This window comes from Uloborus diversus, chromosome 3, assembly GCF_026930045.1.
Source record: "Uloborus diversus isolate 005 chromosome 3, Udiv.v.3.1, whole genome shotgun sequence".
Classification (NCBI taxonomy): Eukaryota; Metazoa; Arthropoda; class Arachnida; order Araneae; family Uloboridae; genus Uloborus; species Uloborus diversus.
This window is the reverse complement of record NC_072733.1, coordinates 210,933,761-210,951,732: the sequence shown is the minus strand read 5'-3', so window position 1 is coordinate 210,951,732 and position 17,972 is coordinate 210,933,761. Positions and strand designations below refer to the sequence as shown.

At 33.3% G+C, this 17,972-nt stretch overlaps 1 protein-coding gene across 1 annotated transcript in view; it reads right to left on the bottom strand.

Annotated features, from left to right (window-relative positions):
- Positions 1 to 17,972, bottom strand: part of LOC129219159 (synaptic vesicular amine transporter-like) — a 120,938-nt gene that overhangs the window by 42,153 nt on the left and 60,813 nt on the right. Inside the window, exon 12 of the mRNA XM_054853479.1 lies at positions 1,202 to 1,265. Coding sequence (XP_054709454.1) covers positions 1,202 to 1,265 — 64 coding nt within the window. The remainder of the gene's footprint in view (positions 1 to 1,201; positions 1,266 to 17,972) is intronic.

The window sequence follows — 17,972 nt, the reverse complement described above, 5'->3', positions numbered from 1 at the left end:
TTCAAATAATAAAAAACGGCCTTGGAGAAAATCAAGGTTTTACCTAAAGTAATTTAGTGGCAAATATTACAATACGTGCAAAAGAATTGTATTGTTATGTTTACTGGTTAGTTTTTGTTGTCTAAATTAATAATGAATGCTTCAATGTCGAAAAGTTTTCATCGAAATTGTAAAATTTTAATAATATGTAACGTTTTTAAAATTTCCGATGGCAAAGGAAAATGACAAATTCTTTCAAGGTAACAGTAACAAGAATATAAACCAGTAAAAAGAAAAAAAAAGTCAATGACCCCATCAGCACGTGTAAGCACTCGAATATCGCTTCACCCCGGAAACTCTACGTAGAGCCGAGCATCCCAACAAAAGTTTATGTCCATAATTTCATCTTTCTCACAAAATTAGGACTCGCATAAATGCCGATTCGATAGATGTGTTTCCCATGCAATCATGACCTACTTTAACTTTAAAATCCTCCACAGCTTTTACACGAGGTTTATCTAAAATATTTTGATCCAATCCTTTCTCCGACTTTTTGAATAATTACGAAGAGCTTTCCAATTTTTTTCTCATTACAATTTTGATAGAAAGTTTTATTTAATGGAAAGAGTTAAAAGAGATATTTGATCGACCCTTTTAACCGACATGTCTGTTAGCCGTTGCCATAAACATTGCTGTGTCCCGGGATCCATTATGTCGAAAAGTTTTAGCCATCTACGGCAGTTCCAGGGTTCACCACGAGGAGGTTGATCTGCAAGCGGACCTCTGTATTACTATTGATTATATCGTTTTTACCCATCAGTTTTGTGTTGTAACTTTGTGCGAATTTTGCATCAGGAAAGAGCTTAAATTTAGATTTTGAGTTAATATCTAGTACGCTTTTCCCAAATTTTGAGTTGTGTCACTTTCCTTGCCGTGGTTCGATGGTTTTCTTCTTTTTTAATTTATAACGTGCTAAGTTATTTAATTCGCTTTGTGTAAAACACTTTTTAGCAGAATATCTTTTTCCAATCGGATTTGCTGCAGTAGGTTCAATGATCCAAAGAACAATCAACGGGTAGAAGTAATTAATATGTATACTAAAAGTTTAGTTTCAGTTTTTAATGCACAATAAAGAAGTAATGAGGTTATCACATTTTTCCAGCCTGTAAGTGAAAACATAAAACAAATAATAAGACAATGTTTTTCTGTGCCCTTGACTTACCAATTCCTAAACCCAGTCCAAAGTGAGGAATGACCAGTTGCGTAATACGAGACGATACTGGAATCTGGAACAAAAATTATCAATAATATAAATTGCTAACTTTTAATAAATTATTTAATACATTTCAATGTAGTATGTTTGTTCAAAACAAAGTTTTAAATGTGTGAACCAGGCCTTGACAGCCTTCACAATTTATTACCCGAGTACCGAGTAACCCATTATTTAATCGCTGAAACCGACCACCCTTCAGCACCGGAACTAAAGTGAAATGTATAAAAATCCGAGGGTCAGTCAAAAAAAAAAAAAAAAACAGTTGCACTGCTCCAGAAAACAAAACAGGATAGAAATTTCACAATATCTTTATTGGTAACTTAAAGTGCCACTCAAAATCTACTTTTCAACGTAGCTTCCTTCGTAATTTAAGCATTTGTTGAGGCGAAGTACAAGTTTTTCTATGCCTTCTGCAAAGAAATCACGTCTTATGTCCGATAACCATTGTAGGGTTGCAGATTTCACTTCATCGTTCAAACGGTATTGTCGCTTTGAAAGTTCTTGTCTCATGGGACCAAAAACGTGAAAGTCAGAAGGTGAAAGATTTGGGCTATAAGGAGGGTGTTCCCACACTTCCCACCTTGCAGTTGATGTTTTTTACTCGCTTGCAGCGTCGTCAATATCTGCACGTCCATTCCTAAACATGTTGCACCATTTGGCGATAGCTTAACGTGACATTGCATTTTCACCATGCACTTCATGCAACTTTCAGTGCAGTTGTACCTTTTCACCCGTAAAAAAAAGGAAAAAAAAACGGATCACTGCACGCATTTCGAAGTTGGACGCTACTTGCACCTGTCGAAACATGTTTGTAACTGATTATCAAAAAAACTAAACTTGCATCGGAGTAGCCGCTACGTCACGCAATAAAAATACATGTCTGAAATGTTGCCACACAGTGTTATCAAAATAGTCTTAGACGGAACATATTTACGAAGTGGTGCAACTAACTTTCTGACTGATCTACGTACATAATAAACACAAAAATGGAATGTGTACGTGAACGGTACGTAAAAAATAAACCGAAAATAACGATTGCAGCTTTTTTTGGCTACCAAGTCGTGAAAATTAATATGTGTTCTTCTATTTAAATGTTATAACGTGATTTAAAAATATCGCCGACCCAAAAACCTTTTTAATACATATACGGATAATTTTAAATGTCAGCGAGAAATGGCTGCCGGCAAATGGTGAGGATAATATAAATATGAAATACTACAGCTATCAAACGAAGGCAAGATACATAAAAGCTGACGCTCAAATGCACGAGCAATCAAAGAAAAAATATCTTCCTATATTTAAATCCGAGTTGTAACTTATGAAACGTGTATTTTTTGTAGAAAATTATTATCGGTACGTACAAAATCAAATTCATTTTCCAGCGTGAGTGGATGGGAGCGGTTGGCCAGGCCGAAGAGACAGAAATGTATGAGTTTGCCAAACTGCCGTTAAATAGCCATAAATCCCGTTTCCATCGATAGGCCTCGTAATGTTCATGAAGCAAGATAAGATATCTCCGAACGAACTGAGAACCATTAAAATAGCTTCTGCGAAAATGTAGCATCCACTCCGAGTCATGTTAATCGTTCATTAAAATAAATAGCTCAGTGGCAACTTGCAAAAGTTACGAAAGAATAAATGAAAATGCCTTTGATAAAACATTGAAGCTGATGATTATCTGGGTCAATATCTGCAATTTTGCGAAAATACGTTTTAATAGAACATGCGTTATTTTTCAGTTATTTAAAGGTAACATGTATCAAAACCTAAACTTCGTATTATCATCATTTTGGCGGATGAAGGTTAATTTTGTAGATTTCCTAGAAATAAAACTCGAACTCACAACGAACACAACAGGGCGGTCATTCCAAGCTCGTCAGCTTGCGAGATCGAGATTTTCGCTCACGTGATCGGTTGTGACGTAGAAATGTCACAAAGTAGCATTTTAATCTACTCGAACGTAGCTTGTGGCTTGGTTCGAGTAGATTAGAATACTACTTTGCGACATCTCTACGTCACAACCGATCACGTGAGCGAGAATCTCAATCTCGCAAGCTGACGAGCTTGGAATGACCGCCCAGAACCGTGATGAGTTTTATAAAGCCTCTTCTTTCATCATTAGGACTTAAAAAAAAACTTAAGCAAACAGATTATGTTTGCATCTGTTGGCATTCTGGAAGATAATTCTGTGTTTACTTTCTCGGGGCAAGCCTCAATATACTCGAGTTGGCGTACAGAGCTGTATAATTTGAGTGGGCGTGGTCCTGTTGCCAAGACAATTTGTGATACAAAACCAAATAAATATTATATATAGCCTAGGATACCTGGCGGTTCTTTCCCAGTGCGCTAAGATCATGCTAGCAATAGTAAGGAAATCAATTGCCTACCAATGGTTGGTTGATCATCAATTTCCTTCTAACGGTTGGTTAGCATCATCGGAATATCAATGGCATGTCATTGGCATATCAATGGTTATCATTGTCATAACAGTCAGGGCCTGATTACTGAATAGGCCAACTAGGCCGTGGCCTAGGGCCCTCAATATTTAGGGGCCCCAAAATGGCTGAAATTGCTTTAGTCTAGGGCTAAAATTGTTTCAGTCAACGGCTAAAGTTATTCAGTTTAAATACAGGGGGCCCCAAAAAAGTATTTGGCCTAGGGCCCCTCGATATCTTAATCAGGCTCTGATAACAGTGGCAGTTCATTGGTATATTAATGGTTATCATTGGCATATCAGTGGCATGCATTGGCATATCAATGGCTTATTTGTTTGATTATCAATTTCGTGAGGCTATTTCATCACACGTTTTCTCAGAAATACCTTCCGTAGTTCAGAGGATTGGATTGGGAAGCCACTTCAAGGAGAGATTTTATTCCTCGTTGAAGTATGAAAATTGATCGAGATACTTTTGCTTGCACTTCTTCAGCGCTCTACGCAATGCAAATGTTTCGATCCAATTAAATTTTGCGATGAAAGAAAAGAAGAATGGTTGACAGCGAATGACTATCAATGCTTTAAAATTCTAATATCAGATCAGTTAATGAATCTGAAGGCTATGTGGTATGATTCGAATAGTTGTGAAAATTTATCACCATATTTCTTTGACTGAGTGGCAAAAGTATTCAAGCAATGCATGTTTTTTTAAACCACTTATCTTCTGTAAAGTAATATTTCCAAATGAGTTTCTTCTTCAGAAAAAGTCAACAAGAAAAAATGCCTTGTTTTAGCCTCGGATAAAAGAATTTATAAAAGCTATATTATTACAGTTTTAACTTTTCATAATCGATATAAATGAGGAGGTGACATTGAAAAGGAGTATACCTGTAAAATAGTTTCTCAAAACTGAGCAGAATGACTTAAGTATTTGGTTATAATAATTTCATGTTTATTTTGAAAGAGCCAAGCAAAGCACGGAGCTTAAAGAAGTATGATGCTAAGAAATTATCTTAGTCATAAATTTTTAAACTTCCACTACAAGACTAGGACGATGCAGTTTCAGTTATGTTCCGTCTGAACAAAAACTATTTGCTAACAGCATTTCTGAGTTTCAATCGAAACGTAAATAAACGATAACGCTTGAAATTATTTTAAATAGCGAACGAGACTACTAACTACTTAAGTGGATTAATTATTTAACTTCCCTCTCTACGTTTCTAAAATGGATACCCAATGAGAGATTAAGATGGTGTAAATAAAGTGACTGTCAAACTGTTTCCGCTAAATTTCTCGTGCAATTTTTTCCCATGTCTATTGCAATCAGAAGAGCTTTAGACGCGTCATTTGAAGCGAAAATGTGTGGCTAATGAGGTGGCTTGATCACATTTTAAAAACCACTTTATCTTCTCCAGAGCTGTCTCTCTTTTTATGCTTGTAATTGTAGCTCGTTTTGGTGATTTACCTTTTATAAGAAAGCAACGAAATATTTTCGCACAACTCGACTAAGATGCAAATTTAAGTTAAAGCACTTTGAAAAGGAAGATATGAGATGTTGTGATCATTTAAAATGTGACAGCAATTAATTATTATTAATTAAAGTAATCCAAGTGCTGCGCCAAAGAGAAAACTTCAAACTTATAGAAAGCCGAAATGCAAAACTATTACCAGGAAGACTGTTCGAGTACAATACCGTTTCAATTAGACCGTACTAGTAGATCTAAAACATGTGAAAAAAAATTTTTATTCATATCATTAGACGAACACCCTCATATACTACATTTTCGAGGCGAAAGATAGTTTTTGTTATTTGCTTTCTGTTCTGTTATTTGTTGATTTATCGCCTTACATATATAGTTTTTTCAGTAATATTTTAAGTAAACATAGATATGCAAATTTAGAGCTTAACTGAAATTATTATAAGTTCTTTCCTAACTTCAAATGAATGAATAAACGGAAAGTATCTCGACGCGCATTGTTGCAACAGCGACGCATTTTCAAATAATAGCTAGACACTTTTATTTCTTTCTCATAATAATGGTTCGTTTTTGCTCGGGGGGGGGGGGCTGATTGTGACGGATGTAGATTATTGCAGGGGCAACTGTTACGAAACAAATCACGCAACTCTATAGTTTAAAATATACAAGTGGTCTATTTTTTATAGAAATTACAGGAAGATTTTCTCAAAATTGCATGTTAGTAAAATTTTCATTTTTTAGTAATATTGGTCTACAACGGGTTTTCATAAATTCAAAGCTATGTGTTGATCTGTTTTTTTTTTTTTTTTTTTTTTTTTTACATTTACATAGGGTTCAAAATTTATTTTTCTTCTGTTACACCATTAAAGGTCAATTCTGGCGTTGGTGCTAAAAGTGACATCTGCTTCGCTCAGTTTGTGACGCGTCACGAGTGACCCATTCATGCTTCCTGTTGACTGCTGCAATTTGGTACTCTCAAAAGGCTGGTTTTCCCCGAGTTAAAAAACTTTATCAATATTGCTGAAGTTGCTGGCTTCAACAGAGATCTTATTCGCAACGAATGTACTTTTTCGTTCGAGACCATTCGGCTTTATCCAAAAGCTGCTGGGCGAGCAAACAATATCACGTGTAAAATTGGCAAAACAGGAACTATGATATAGCGGAGAAAAATGTATTGTTATTGGAATAAGGCGCAGCTTTGTAAGAAATACGGAAACATAATTAGAAAAAGAAAACCAACTGAAAAAGGGAAAATTATCAAGTTGAGAAAGAAAATCAGCCGCAAGAAAGATAACAAAACAAGAAAGTACGAGTAAGGGAGGTATACCTAAGACCTGCTAAGAAAATGGCGAAAAACTCAAAAGAGGAATGCGTTAGATGACTTGGATAATTATAGTAGAGGGACTATGGTAGAAAATGTAACCGGAAACTAAATTTTGTGATAAAATAATGAAACTTGGAATCCATGTAGACAATGTACTAGCAAACATTTTTGGAAGGGGAGACATTTCAAAATCCCCCCAAAACCTCCGGGCGGCCATGTTTGGTCAAAAATCCAACACTACGTTTCTTTTTTATTTTTTATGAAAATACCCACTCTATCTTCTTTTGGGAGTTCTATTACGCATACTAAAGCGTAAAAAGCCATCAAAATGTCTCTGAACCTCCTAATTTTAATAACAATTTTAAAAACTTTGATTTTTTTATTAAACATAACTTTAATTAAGCAAAGTCTTTAATATTTCTCGAGGGGTCGTTTGAAAAATGTTTTTTTATGTGTTTTGAAGACCTATATCAAAGAAAATCAATTCATTTACAGTAGGATCCAGTAATCCGAATCCCAAAAATCCGAAACATTAGACAATCCGAACATATGGTTTAACATTTATTAATAAAAATTGAGTACAAAAGTGAGAATGAATTTACAAACTAAAAATCATAATCAAAGCTAGTAATTTTTCAAAACTTGAAACAAATCCTTGAATTTTTATTTAAGAATGAATACAGCACTTTGATTAGTTTAAACGAAATCAATTTCCGTTATCGGCAAAAAATAAATAAATAAATAAAACTTCACACTTTAAAATGAAATTCGGATTTTTTGGAAGTTTCATTCACATTCTGCAGTTTATAAGTCATATTTGCACTTGCAAAATAAAAGGGAGGGGAGGGGGCGCGGATATTTTTTCATAGAGCTCCAAAATTTATAATTAAAAGCTTTAAAACAAATTTCAAGTTTTTCTCATTAGACGGTTTGAAACGCTTGTTCTATGTTTTAATTGATGTAAGAGAAAGAAATAATCAATTACTGCAATAAGAAGTTTAGTCCTATGTTAATAAAGTTAATGAAAATGTTATTTATTGAAATATAACTCACTAATATGGAAACTACAACTAAATTGAATTATCTGAGAAGTGATACAATGGTTTTTAGACGCTAATTTAAAACGTTTGAATTTACAAGTAATTTACGCAGATACATAGCAATTTCCATTGCAGCATTTACGCATCGGTGTGCAGATAAATCCATTTTTGAAGCACTCACAAGTTATTTAAGAGCAGTTTTTTTTTTACACTTGTATGACATAAATTCGCTTTAAGCACTTGAAACTCCGCGCAAATTCAAACAAATAGGAACGTGCTTCTCATCAACTACTGTAAAACCCCAATCATGAACTGAAGTTAAGGCTAAACTTTTAGACATACTGCCCCACTGATGTCCACCTTGATAAGCACTAAATAAGTTGCCTAAGTACAGCTCATGGAAGTATATGTCCAAAATGACACCGTCATTTTCAACAGATCTTACGCAGATGCTCCTCTGTCCTTTTTTCTGCAGCATCTAAAACATGTACGAAGATCCGGCAAGCTGCTTTCTCGTGATTTGATAGCGCTACAGATGTTTTTTTCAATGAAAATCAGAGTCACATCATTAAGAGCAAAAGAAGATGGTATAGCAAGTGCAATCATGGAAAACAATTCTTCCTTCTTATCTGCATTCCGTAAGAAACTGAACCAGTTCTTAGGAAGCAAACCATTTTCTCTAAAATGATATAGTTCTCCTATTTTTCTTATACGTCTTGCATCTGTATCCTTAAAAGAATTCAGATACTCCACCAAACATTTTCAGTCCCAGGTTGTTTTATGTGAACGATGAAAGAACCATCAAAGACAATGGCATCACAATGTATCTCCATTGCGCTTATTTAAAAAAAAAATAGTATTCATCATTTTCATCTTCATCATCACTTCTCGACTCGTTTTTATCTTCTCTCAAGTAGTCTTCATCTATAGGAATATTATTGCTTAATTCATTGAGCAGCATGGTTGTTAGTGACTAGACTTCTTTGTTCCATTAATTTAAATTGATGGAGGGTGAGATTCATTTTCATACAGGAGGAATTCAACTAAGTTTAAATTCATAGTATTGCAAATAATGAAAATCTTTGAAAACGAATCTGCATCGGTTTTTAAACTTTTCAGTAAGAGAGCAGACTTACTAATTTTTCTGGAAGAATGAAAGACTAAGTTCTTTTTTTCTACCCTTGAATATAAAAAGACCTTTGAGTCGTAACTTTTTCTCTATAAATTTGCTGCACTGTTATTTTCTCAACTTGCCTACTCTTCATCAGTTGCTCCCCATGTTCCTCGTCTACTGCTATATTCGTCTCCAATGAGAAAATTTTTTTTCGATGTTTCTAAAATTGAATTTCCATGATCGGCTATTTCTCTTCAAGCCCTGACTCTTCAAGACCTTTCTTGAAAACATGCTTTGAAATTTAACATTTTTTCATTGCGAATAAACAGCGTTTTTTTAAACGAGCCAAGGAAACTTTTTCAAATTGTGTAATTAAATCAGTAATTTCAAAACCAGCCAGCATCCATCTTCTTAACACAGTTGGATCTCTGATAGATCCCAGTAACACTATCGTCTCCTTTCACCACCGCATTGTTCTGCTAGTAGCATGATCCAATTGATAACATGATCCAATCCAATTACAGAAAACACGTTCACTATCTTTTTTACTACAAACATTCCTTCTTCGAAGGTTTTGTATACGTCTAAAAGGTTTGTGGATTAAAGAAGAATGTCTTTTATAAAAATAGGTAACCATCGAGCATAGTTACTAAAGTTTATGTATATCGTTTAGGATGGCGATAAAATGGGAAAAAACACAGAAACAACTTCTTTAAAGTTTCAGTAAAGATATTTAAGTTGATTAAAAGCTGTGATTTAATAAACAATAACATTAAAAACCCCAGCTTTAATACGGTGCTTCAATAGTTGAAAATTGGGATGGTGCTTTCTTTCTCGGATTTACAAGTAATAAGAACGTCTCTGTCAAAAGTGTCTTCATTGCATCGATGTGAATTAAAAGAAGTTTTTAGAGACATTATAAAATACTTTAGATATACATACAGTAAAACCTGTAAAGTTGACCACCCGTGTAAGTTGACCACCTGTCTATGTTGACCGCTTTTGTCAGGAACGGAATTAGTCCTATCTCATATAATGCAGGAAAACCTCTGTAACTTGACCACCTCTCTATCTTGACCACCTGTCTATCTTGACCACTAATGTTCGCCAAATTTGGTTGGGAGTACTGTAAAAAACCCTTTGTAAGTTGACCACTTGGTTTATTTTTTTTTTTTTTACTTTCTTCAGCAAATTATTTTATTTTATTATTTATTTATTTATTATTATTTTTTTTTCGTAGCTTTCCAAGAATGTTTTTAATGCTTTGATGACAGAACAGCATTTTACTAACTAAACAGCAGAATAAAGCTTAATACTGCTCTTTATTCTCCAAACTTGTTTTTCATTTGTTGTTCTATTTGAGATTGCTTTTTGTACTCTGTTCAATGAAAATAGGTGTCAGTAGAAAAGTTCAGTCTTTCCTTTCGGTTGCAATATGTTGTGACAACACAGGAATTGTGCTAAAAAGAGATCTTGTACATTTTGATTCCGCTGCAACAAAATATGTAGGCCCTCTCCCTAGTGACCAGCAGTGTCTATTAGTAAAGTAAATAAGTCTTAGTGCTAGTTTTTTTTTTTTCTATTTTTTCTTCAATTTCTAGGGTCGTTAGCCCCTTTAAGGACGCAGGCCTATCGCACTGCGGGTACGCAGATCTGGGCTTGCTAATGAGTAAAGTTACATGTTTCTGGTGCAAGGGATAAGAGATAGGATATTTCGATTTTGCCTTTATGAACTGGGAGAGTCGAGCTTGTTGCTCTTTGTGCTATAAGTTTTACATAAAAAGGCTTCAAAAAGAAAGTTAGCTGAACTTGAGATTAATAAAAAGTATGAAATATTAAAATTAACTGAAAATGGAAAAAGGCAGAGAATATTAGCTGGCATATATGGAATTTCTAAAACTAAAGTGTCTAATATAGTTATGAACAAGGAAAAACTGACAAAATTATTTGAATAGTATTTTTAATTATTGTTTTACTTTCAATAATGTTAAACAATGAAAGTGAGTTGAACAGAAAGAGTAAGGGTGAATTCTTCAAAAAATGAATACATGGTGCAAGAAATGACCAAAAAAAAAAAAAGTAAAATAAAATAAATTATTACCGCTCTTTATAAGTTGACCACCTGTCTAAGTTGACCGCCAAAGTACTGCACCGCGAGTGGTCAACTTACACAGGTTTCACTGTATTTTTTTTTTATAAAATGAAAAAAAGCTTACTGATGATCAATCGGGTATCAGAGAATTAAAAACAGCAACAAGAGTAATAATAAGAAGAAAAAATTTAAAATTCAAATTTTAAATTTCTTTCTATAAGAATTATGTTACCTTGACATTAATTTCTCCCTTTTTCCTTCAAGTTCGTATTCTTTTATACACATTGGAAATAGTTTCGGTCATGCGTGCTCAGTCAAAAAAAAAAAAAAAACGAGGGGCATCATATCCGGATAATTGGACAATTCGGACAATTAGAGTTCGGATAACTGGAACCCTGTTTTGATGTAACCCTAATTTAATGTATCTTTACATTCGGAAACTAGTAATTCTGTTATGGGGTCAAAATTCACTTCAACGAATTTACAATTTAAAAATATCGGTTTTTCTTAAAAAAAAACACTTTTTGTGAAGTTATTTCTGAAATTAGAAAGTTTAAAGAGCTGTAAACGGTAAAAAATATAATAAACATGGAATGACACAACCGATAATTTAAAAAAATTATAATAACGAAAATTAACAAGTTATCGCCATTTTTGGTTTTGGACCAAAAATGGCTGCCCAGGGAGGGGTTTTTTTCGGGGGGGGGGGGTGGAACGTCTACCCTTCCTAAAATATTTGTTCATACGATGTCTACAAGCATGCCAAGTTTCATAATTTTATCACAAAATGCAGTTTTTTCCCCCGTAGCCCCCTGACAAAAAATGTCCGATTTTTGTCTGATACGTTGTGTAACGTTTCAAAGTGGCAAGGAATTAATGTAGTGTGCATTCTTTTCGTAAGAAATATTTATACATGAGATGTGCTATAGGAAATATATCTTACTGCTTATGCTGGAATGAATGTGATTCATTAGATTATAATGCCTAAACGGATAGGTTTTAGTTTAATTTAATTGTTTTTTCTTGTCCATGAGTTAGAGACATTTTATGCTTCGAATAGGGTATAATTCGTGCTTTATTAATTGTGTTATTACGTTTCTGTTAAAGAATCTACATTACTATAATTATCTACTATTTCAGAACTTGCCTATTTTTTGTTTTTATCAGAAATAAGAACATAAAAAGATAATATATACTCAAGTTTTGTTTGATTTTAACTAGTTCTAGGTCAGAAGTTAACAAATTTTTGTTTCAAGAGGCAGAGGCGTAGCTAGACCCAACTTGCGGGGGGGGGGGTTTACTTCTTTTATATATATATATATATATATATATATATATATATATATATAATGTGTGTAATTTTTTTTTAGTATTAAAAAAAATAAGAGGGAGGTGAATCTTACATACTTTCGAATGGGGTGCCCCAATTCCAATACTTGTGTCAAACAAAACAAAAGCAAAGATTTTTTTTTTTTAAATCTTTTTAATGTTATGGAAAATTCAACTTTTTTTTCTTTTCCCTCCATTTAATTTAAAGTGAAATTTTCTGGCAAGAGTCTTGTTAAAACCAGTCAATCCAAATCAGGGGAAAATCAAATATCTGATGAGCGTGTTCCGTTCATTTCAGTGTGACTGCTTAATTTAGAGGCTAACACACATTTACAAAAGCTGGCATCCCTGAAAGCTAATAGATACTTCCATTTCCGCCTGAAAACTGGATGTTTGACTTTCAACCTCATCGGTGGTCAGACTATAAAGGCTATTTTTACTAACTTGGTTTGCACTAAAAGTATGAAATAAAATAAAAAAAGACTTCTTGAATTATAACCTGCAAAAAATTAAATTTCTTTTCATATCGTTATACTTATATGTTGCTTTTTATGTGTTTACATTTATGCTAATTCTAAAGCAGTTAATAAAATTTGAATAAAAAAAGTTAGGGAAGAAATATAGGCGGTAGAAAGTTATTCGCTCAAGTGCATACCATCTGTTCTCCTCTCAAGTATTTATTTTTAATTTTATTAGCTGCTTTAGAATTAACATAAATATCTATCTGAGGGAGCAACAGCAATTTTCGAGTATTATAAACAGATTACTTTTTAAACTTTTTTATTTTCTACTTTTTAATGCGAACCAAGCTAATAGAAATAATCTAGATTCATTTCGTTTTTAAACATGTTATTCATGTAATGCTATGCTGTTTTTCTTTTGAATTAAAATAAAATTACCTTCAGAAGGGTCCGATGGGACTAATGCTGCTTTGCAGACTGTACTTCGTTCTTTTCAGACGACGTTAACTTTCTCTTTTTAGAGCAATCCTTTTCGTCATTTTATTTTTTTTCTTTGGGTTTAAAAAAGTTTGTTATCGGTTTTGCTTGCTTCATATCTTTAAAGCAGCAAACAAAAACATTTTATTCAACTCAGAAACAGAGGAATTGTCTTGAAGAGCTGAGGAGGCAGTGGAAAAAAGGGAGAAATGTGTTCCACGAATAGGCTTTCCAGGAAGATTAACCAAAAGACAGTCGTTTCGCGCACTTTCTTGGAAGAAGAGTAAAGGGGTGAAATTCAAAGGTTTGACATGTAAAATGAACATTTCAAGTTCAAGGTTAAAGGTCATTTTCAAGTTAAAAGCCATTTCGCTCTGTTATCTGGATTAGTACTGTTCTTTGGTTGCTCTCTTTCTTAAAATTGTGATTCCTTCGAAAACCGCAATGATTGGAGTGATAAGAAAGTATAAGTTTTTTTCAAGTGATGAAAAAAGGAAATTGTAGAATACTGGCCAAGTTAGATTTGCAGCAATTGCTAACCTCAAGAGGATAAATAATGAATCAAAAAAAAAAAAAAAAATCAGGGACCAAAAAGCAATAAAAGACTTTTTCTTGAAAAAGATATGCTTAAAGTTTCTTTTACTGTCAAAATGATTCCTTAAACTTGCAATAAAGCACTTAATAATGTAATAATAGAATAAATACCTAACAAAACTAATAAAGAGGAATTTTAACCAAGAGTCTATATTATCTTTAGTATCGATTTCAAATTTTCATTATCATATTTCAAATTTCTATAAAATGTTTCTTTAAGCCCTCGTATCTCAAAACCTCCTTATCTCGATTTCTTTTCTTTAATGTGAAATTCGAAATATATACATTCGACTGTATGCAATATTCCCACTGCGCGGCTCATAAAATTAAACATATTTAACAATTTGCAGAATCTATGACAAAGAAAGGCTGCATATACGTGGATTTAACAAATCAATCTCATTTCTAAAGCAAAGTGTCAAATTTTACTCAATTATCAAAAAATTGTCGCAGCAGAGGGAGGCGTCTTTATGCTTCAGGGTCACACATGGAGCAGATTTTCAATGGCATTCGGGGGGGGGGGAAGTGAATTTTTGTCCTTTGTTACTCAGAAAAAAGTCGATTTGATTTTTTTCTTCTTTTTTTCTTTCCCTTCTCTTCTTTTTCTTTCTTTCTTTTTTTTTTTGGAGACTAACGTATCGGGAGGGGGGGTTTGTCCCCCCCCCCTTAGCTACGCCCGTGAAGAGGGCATAATGCCCTAGCGCGAGTACACTGCACAGGCGGAAAGAACGTAAATGAAAAAACAATATCAATAAAATCAAATACTGTTTCATTTTGCCCATCAAAATCGTTTTTCTAAAAATTTGATGATTTGAAATTGTCTTAACTACCTAATTATGATTATTGTTGAGTAATTTATCACGGACAAACTTCTATCAAGCTCTGTACAAGAATATCAACGTTTATTCGTCCATAAACTGTATTTTTTTTCTTGATAAATTAGCTTCGAAGTCACTGTTGAGTTAATATTTAAAAATATTGATTACCATTGCTATAGAAAAGTTTTTGCTACAGCGAATTTTTTATAAATTCGCTTTTAACACGAATTAGGTATCTACTTGTGTCAACATTTTGTTTGAACAGTTTTTTTTTTTTTTTTTTTTTTTTTTTTTTTTTTTTGCCGACGTGTCTGTTTATCATCAACTGCACCTTATGATCACCCGTGAAAATTAAAGTGTATCCTTTTATAGAATAGGGAATTTAATTTCCGAGAATTATCGACTTACCCTTCAATAATGCAGTTTTAATATTTATTACGTGGCGCCATCTATTATCTTTTTATGTAACTAATCATTTTGATGGGTGTTCTACTCGAGCATTTCATGTTACTTATAAAGATTGAAAGGTTTCCCTCACGAGTTTCTTGCAGTCAAGTCGTTCTAGAATTTTCAGTGTTTTTGCTTCATGTAAGAAATTTAAAATGAAATGTATAACTCGTAGAGGTGAAACAATAATTTTCGATCACATTATCACATTTGTATTCTATGAAATCGAAGCTAAGTCCTACCTCCTCCTCCCCCTCTCAAAATCCGAAGTGTTGACGGCTATTGATTAAATGATTTCAACACACGCATGCGGTCGTTTTGAAATTTACAAAATTGATTATTGCGTATTTTTAGATCTGAGCCTGAAAATGAGATAGATATTTTCCTAGAGTATCAGCACTTAGCAAGCTTTGAAATTTGCAAGAAAAAAAATCATTGAGATTTTGAAAAATATTAAAATATTTATTTCAATTAGCTAATTGCGTAAGTATGTGGTGATTGTGTTTTTGGCTCCTTCATTTTCTCTTACTTAATTTTTGGCGATGAAGCCGCTAATCATCCCCTCTTATAAGGATTTCTCAGATACCACATATTTCGAAATTAAAAAAAAAAAGATAAAAAGAAAATTTTCTACCTAAGAAACCTTTTCATTTTTTTTTCTTATAATCTTTTCATTTTTTGGCTTATTGTGCATATTTACACACAAACAGGACTCATTAACTGCTTTATTTCTAACCAAAGTCGTCAATTTAATTTGTCAAGTTTTATTTTGCAGTGTATTCCACTAATGGTTAGATTTAAAAAATAGACTCGAAACATTGAAAAGCGACGGAATAAAAAGAAAAGGAAAAATGTAATTTTTAACTAATACAAAAACGTAAACAAGTACGAGGTAAGAATGCATCGATTATGTGGATTAAAAGGGAGCGAGACTTAAAGAACTCAACTTTTATAAACAGTTTTCATTTAGTACCTGAATGAATGGAGTATTTAGTAGGATTCGACCGATGCATCGGCGCCGATGGTTCAGAAATTTAGCCATTGGCATCGGCCTCGAAAAATATCTAAATGCCGATATATCGCCGATGTTTTTTGAAAAAAATGGAAAAAAAAATCCAACTTTTATTTATCTGTGTTTTACTGCATAATTAAATGTAAGTGCAGCATAGGGACCGAAATCGGGCATTAAAATCTCTATACAAACTTAAAAATCATTATTTTTCTTCCTCACTTTTAAGGTTTAAAACGAAAACTAGTTTTTTCAATGAAATCCTTATTTGTACTTTTATAGCTCGTCGCCTTAAAAAATGGTTGCATGTTGTAATTTTACCTTCACGGTAGATTTTTTTTTTCCTTTTTTAGGAATAAAAAATTTAAAAAAAAATACATTTCCTTAAATTTTATATCCCCCCCACCCCAATTATATTCACAAATTAAGAAAATCATTTCTGCACAGCTATTAAGGTGACTAAAGAAAGGGAAATCAAGAAATTTAAATTAGGAAGCTGTAATATTATTGCATGTTTTTAAAAAAAGTTCAAAAACTTATAGCCAATTATATCATTCTTCATATAACTCATAAAGCCAAATAATAACTATTCGTTATTAATGATGTTTAACAATATGAATATGTAGCATATTTAGTAAGTATATTCACGTTTAGTACCTATGCCGCAAAAAAAAGCTTCGCACTCGGTGTAACAGCTATTGTGTTATCGTGTGTACATAGAACTTATTTTTGTGCTGTTATAGAATAGAGACATTCATAAGTGAAAATTTTGTTTGAAACTTGGATTTATTACTATTATTATTATTTAATATCCAGTTTGTATTTCAAACACGATTGCAATCCATCTTTGGAACCGTTAGGGGAAGGGATAAAATTTGGTCAATCTTCAGCGGCAATTCCAAATACGCAATTTTAGGCGAAATTTGATGACGTTAGGAGGGAAGAGAGATGAGGTGTTAAGAGAGCTTTCAACACATATTTAAAAAAGGAGTTATTTTACCTTCAGGGCCGGACGGGGTTCCGTTCCGTTTATGTTAGGGGCGTGAAAGGTTCAGGCCCTTCCCCGAAAATTGTCTGCTTAAAAATACGATTGTAGGCCCCTGTTTTGGTAGCGAAAGAAAAGGGGATGGAGTTCAGGGGACTCGTCCGGAGCAATGTTCAGAAAACAAACTTCTAAAAACAGTTTTAGAGGATCTTCGATGATGATATCAGTAGTGCTCTCCCTCCACAAAAAATTTTCAAAATAGAAGATTTGAAAATGCGATTGTAATTTATTTTGGCGATGTTAAAGGAAGGGATTGGTTTCAATGACTCTTCCGTAGCAATCTTTCAAAATGGAAGCTTCAAAACAGAATTTTAGACGGTATCCGAAGATGTTAGAGGTGGAGGGGGGGGGGGGGGCTCTTCGCCAAAAACTTTTCAAAATTGTACTCCCAAAATATTTTAGAGGAACTTAAATGATGTTGAAAGGGGAATTTTTGCAACTTTTTTTTGAACAGTAGATTTATAAATGCGATTACAGGACATTTTTGAAAGACATTAGACGAAAAGATAGAGTTCAGAGACTATCGCATGTCAGTTTTTAGAAACTGAAATTCCTAAAACGTAGTTTTAGACGATTTTCGGAAGTATCGTTTTGAGAGGGCAATGGGGCTTTGCCCCGGACCTTTTACGTAATTGTAGTCTTAATAAGCGATTGCAGGCAATCGTTGTTGACTTCAGATGAATCTACTCAACCATAGCAATTTTTTTAAAACTAAAGTTCCGAAAATGTAATTTCACATTCAAACACAAATTTTGTGCGAAAATTTCCTTAAGTTTTTTCTTTGCCAACAACATTTAGTTTTCGATGGTAATATTTTAGAATTGTATCCTTATATTTTTAAATTTTGAAATGTAACAAATCATTAGCTAAAGTTTTTTCCCTTCTGTTTTTAAGTTTTAACATTTAACTACTACTGTACTGGTATGATTTTTCATTACAAGCTTATGATGAAGATTCGGATATCCATCTCTCTGTCTCTTTTGTCTTTTCTTCAGTTAGAGACATATTTCTGCGGCCTATGTATTTTTCTCTACTTTGCTGCGATTTTTGACACAATA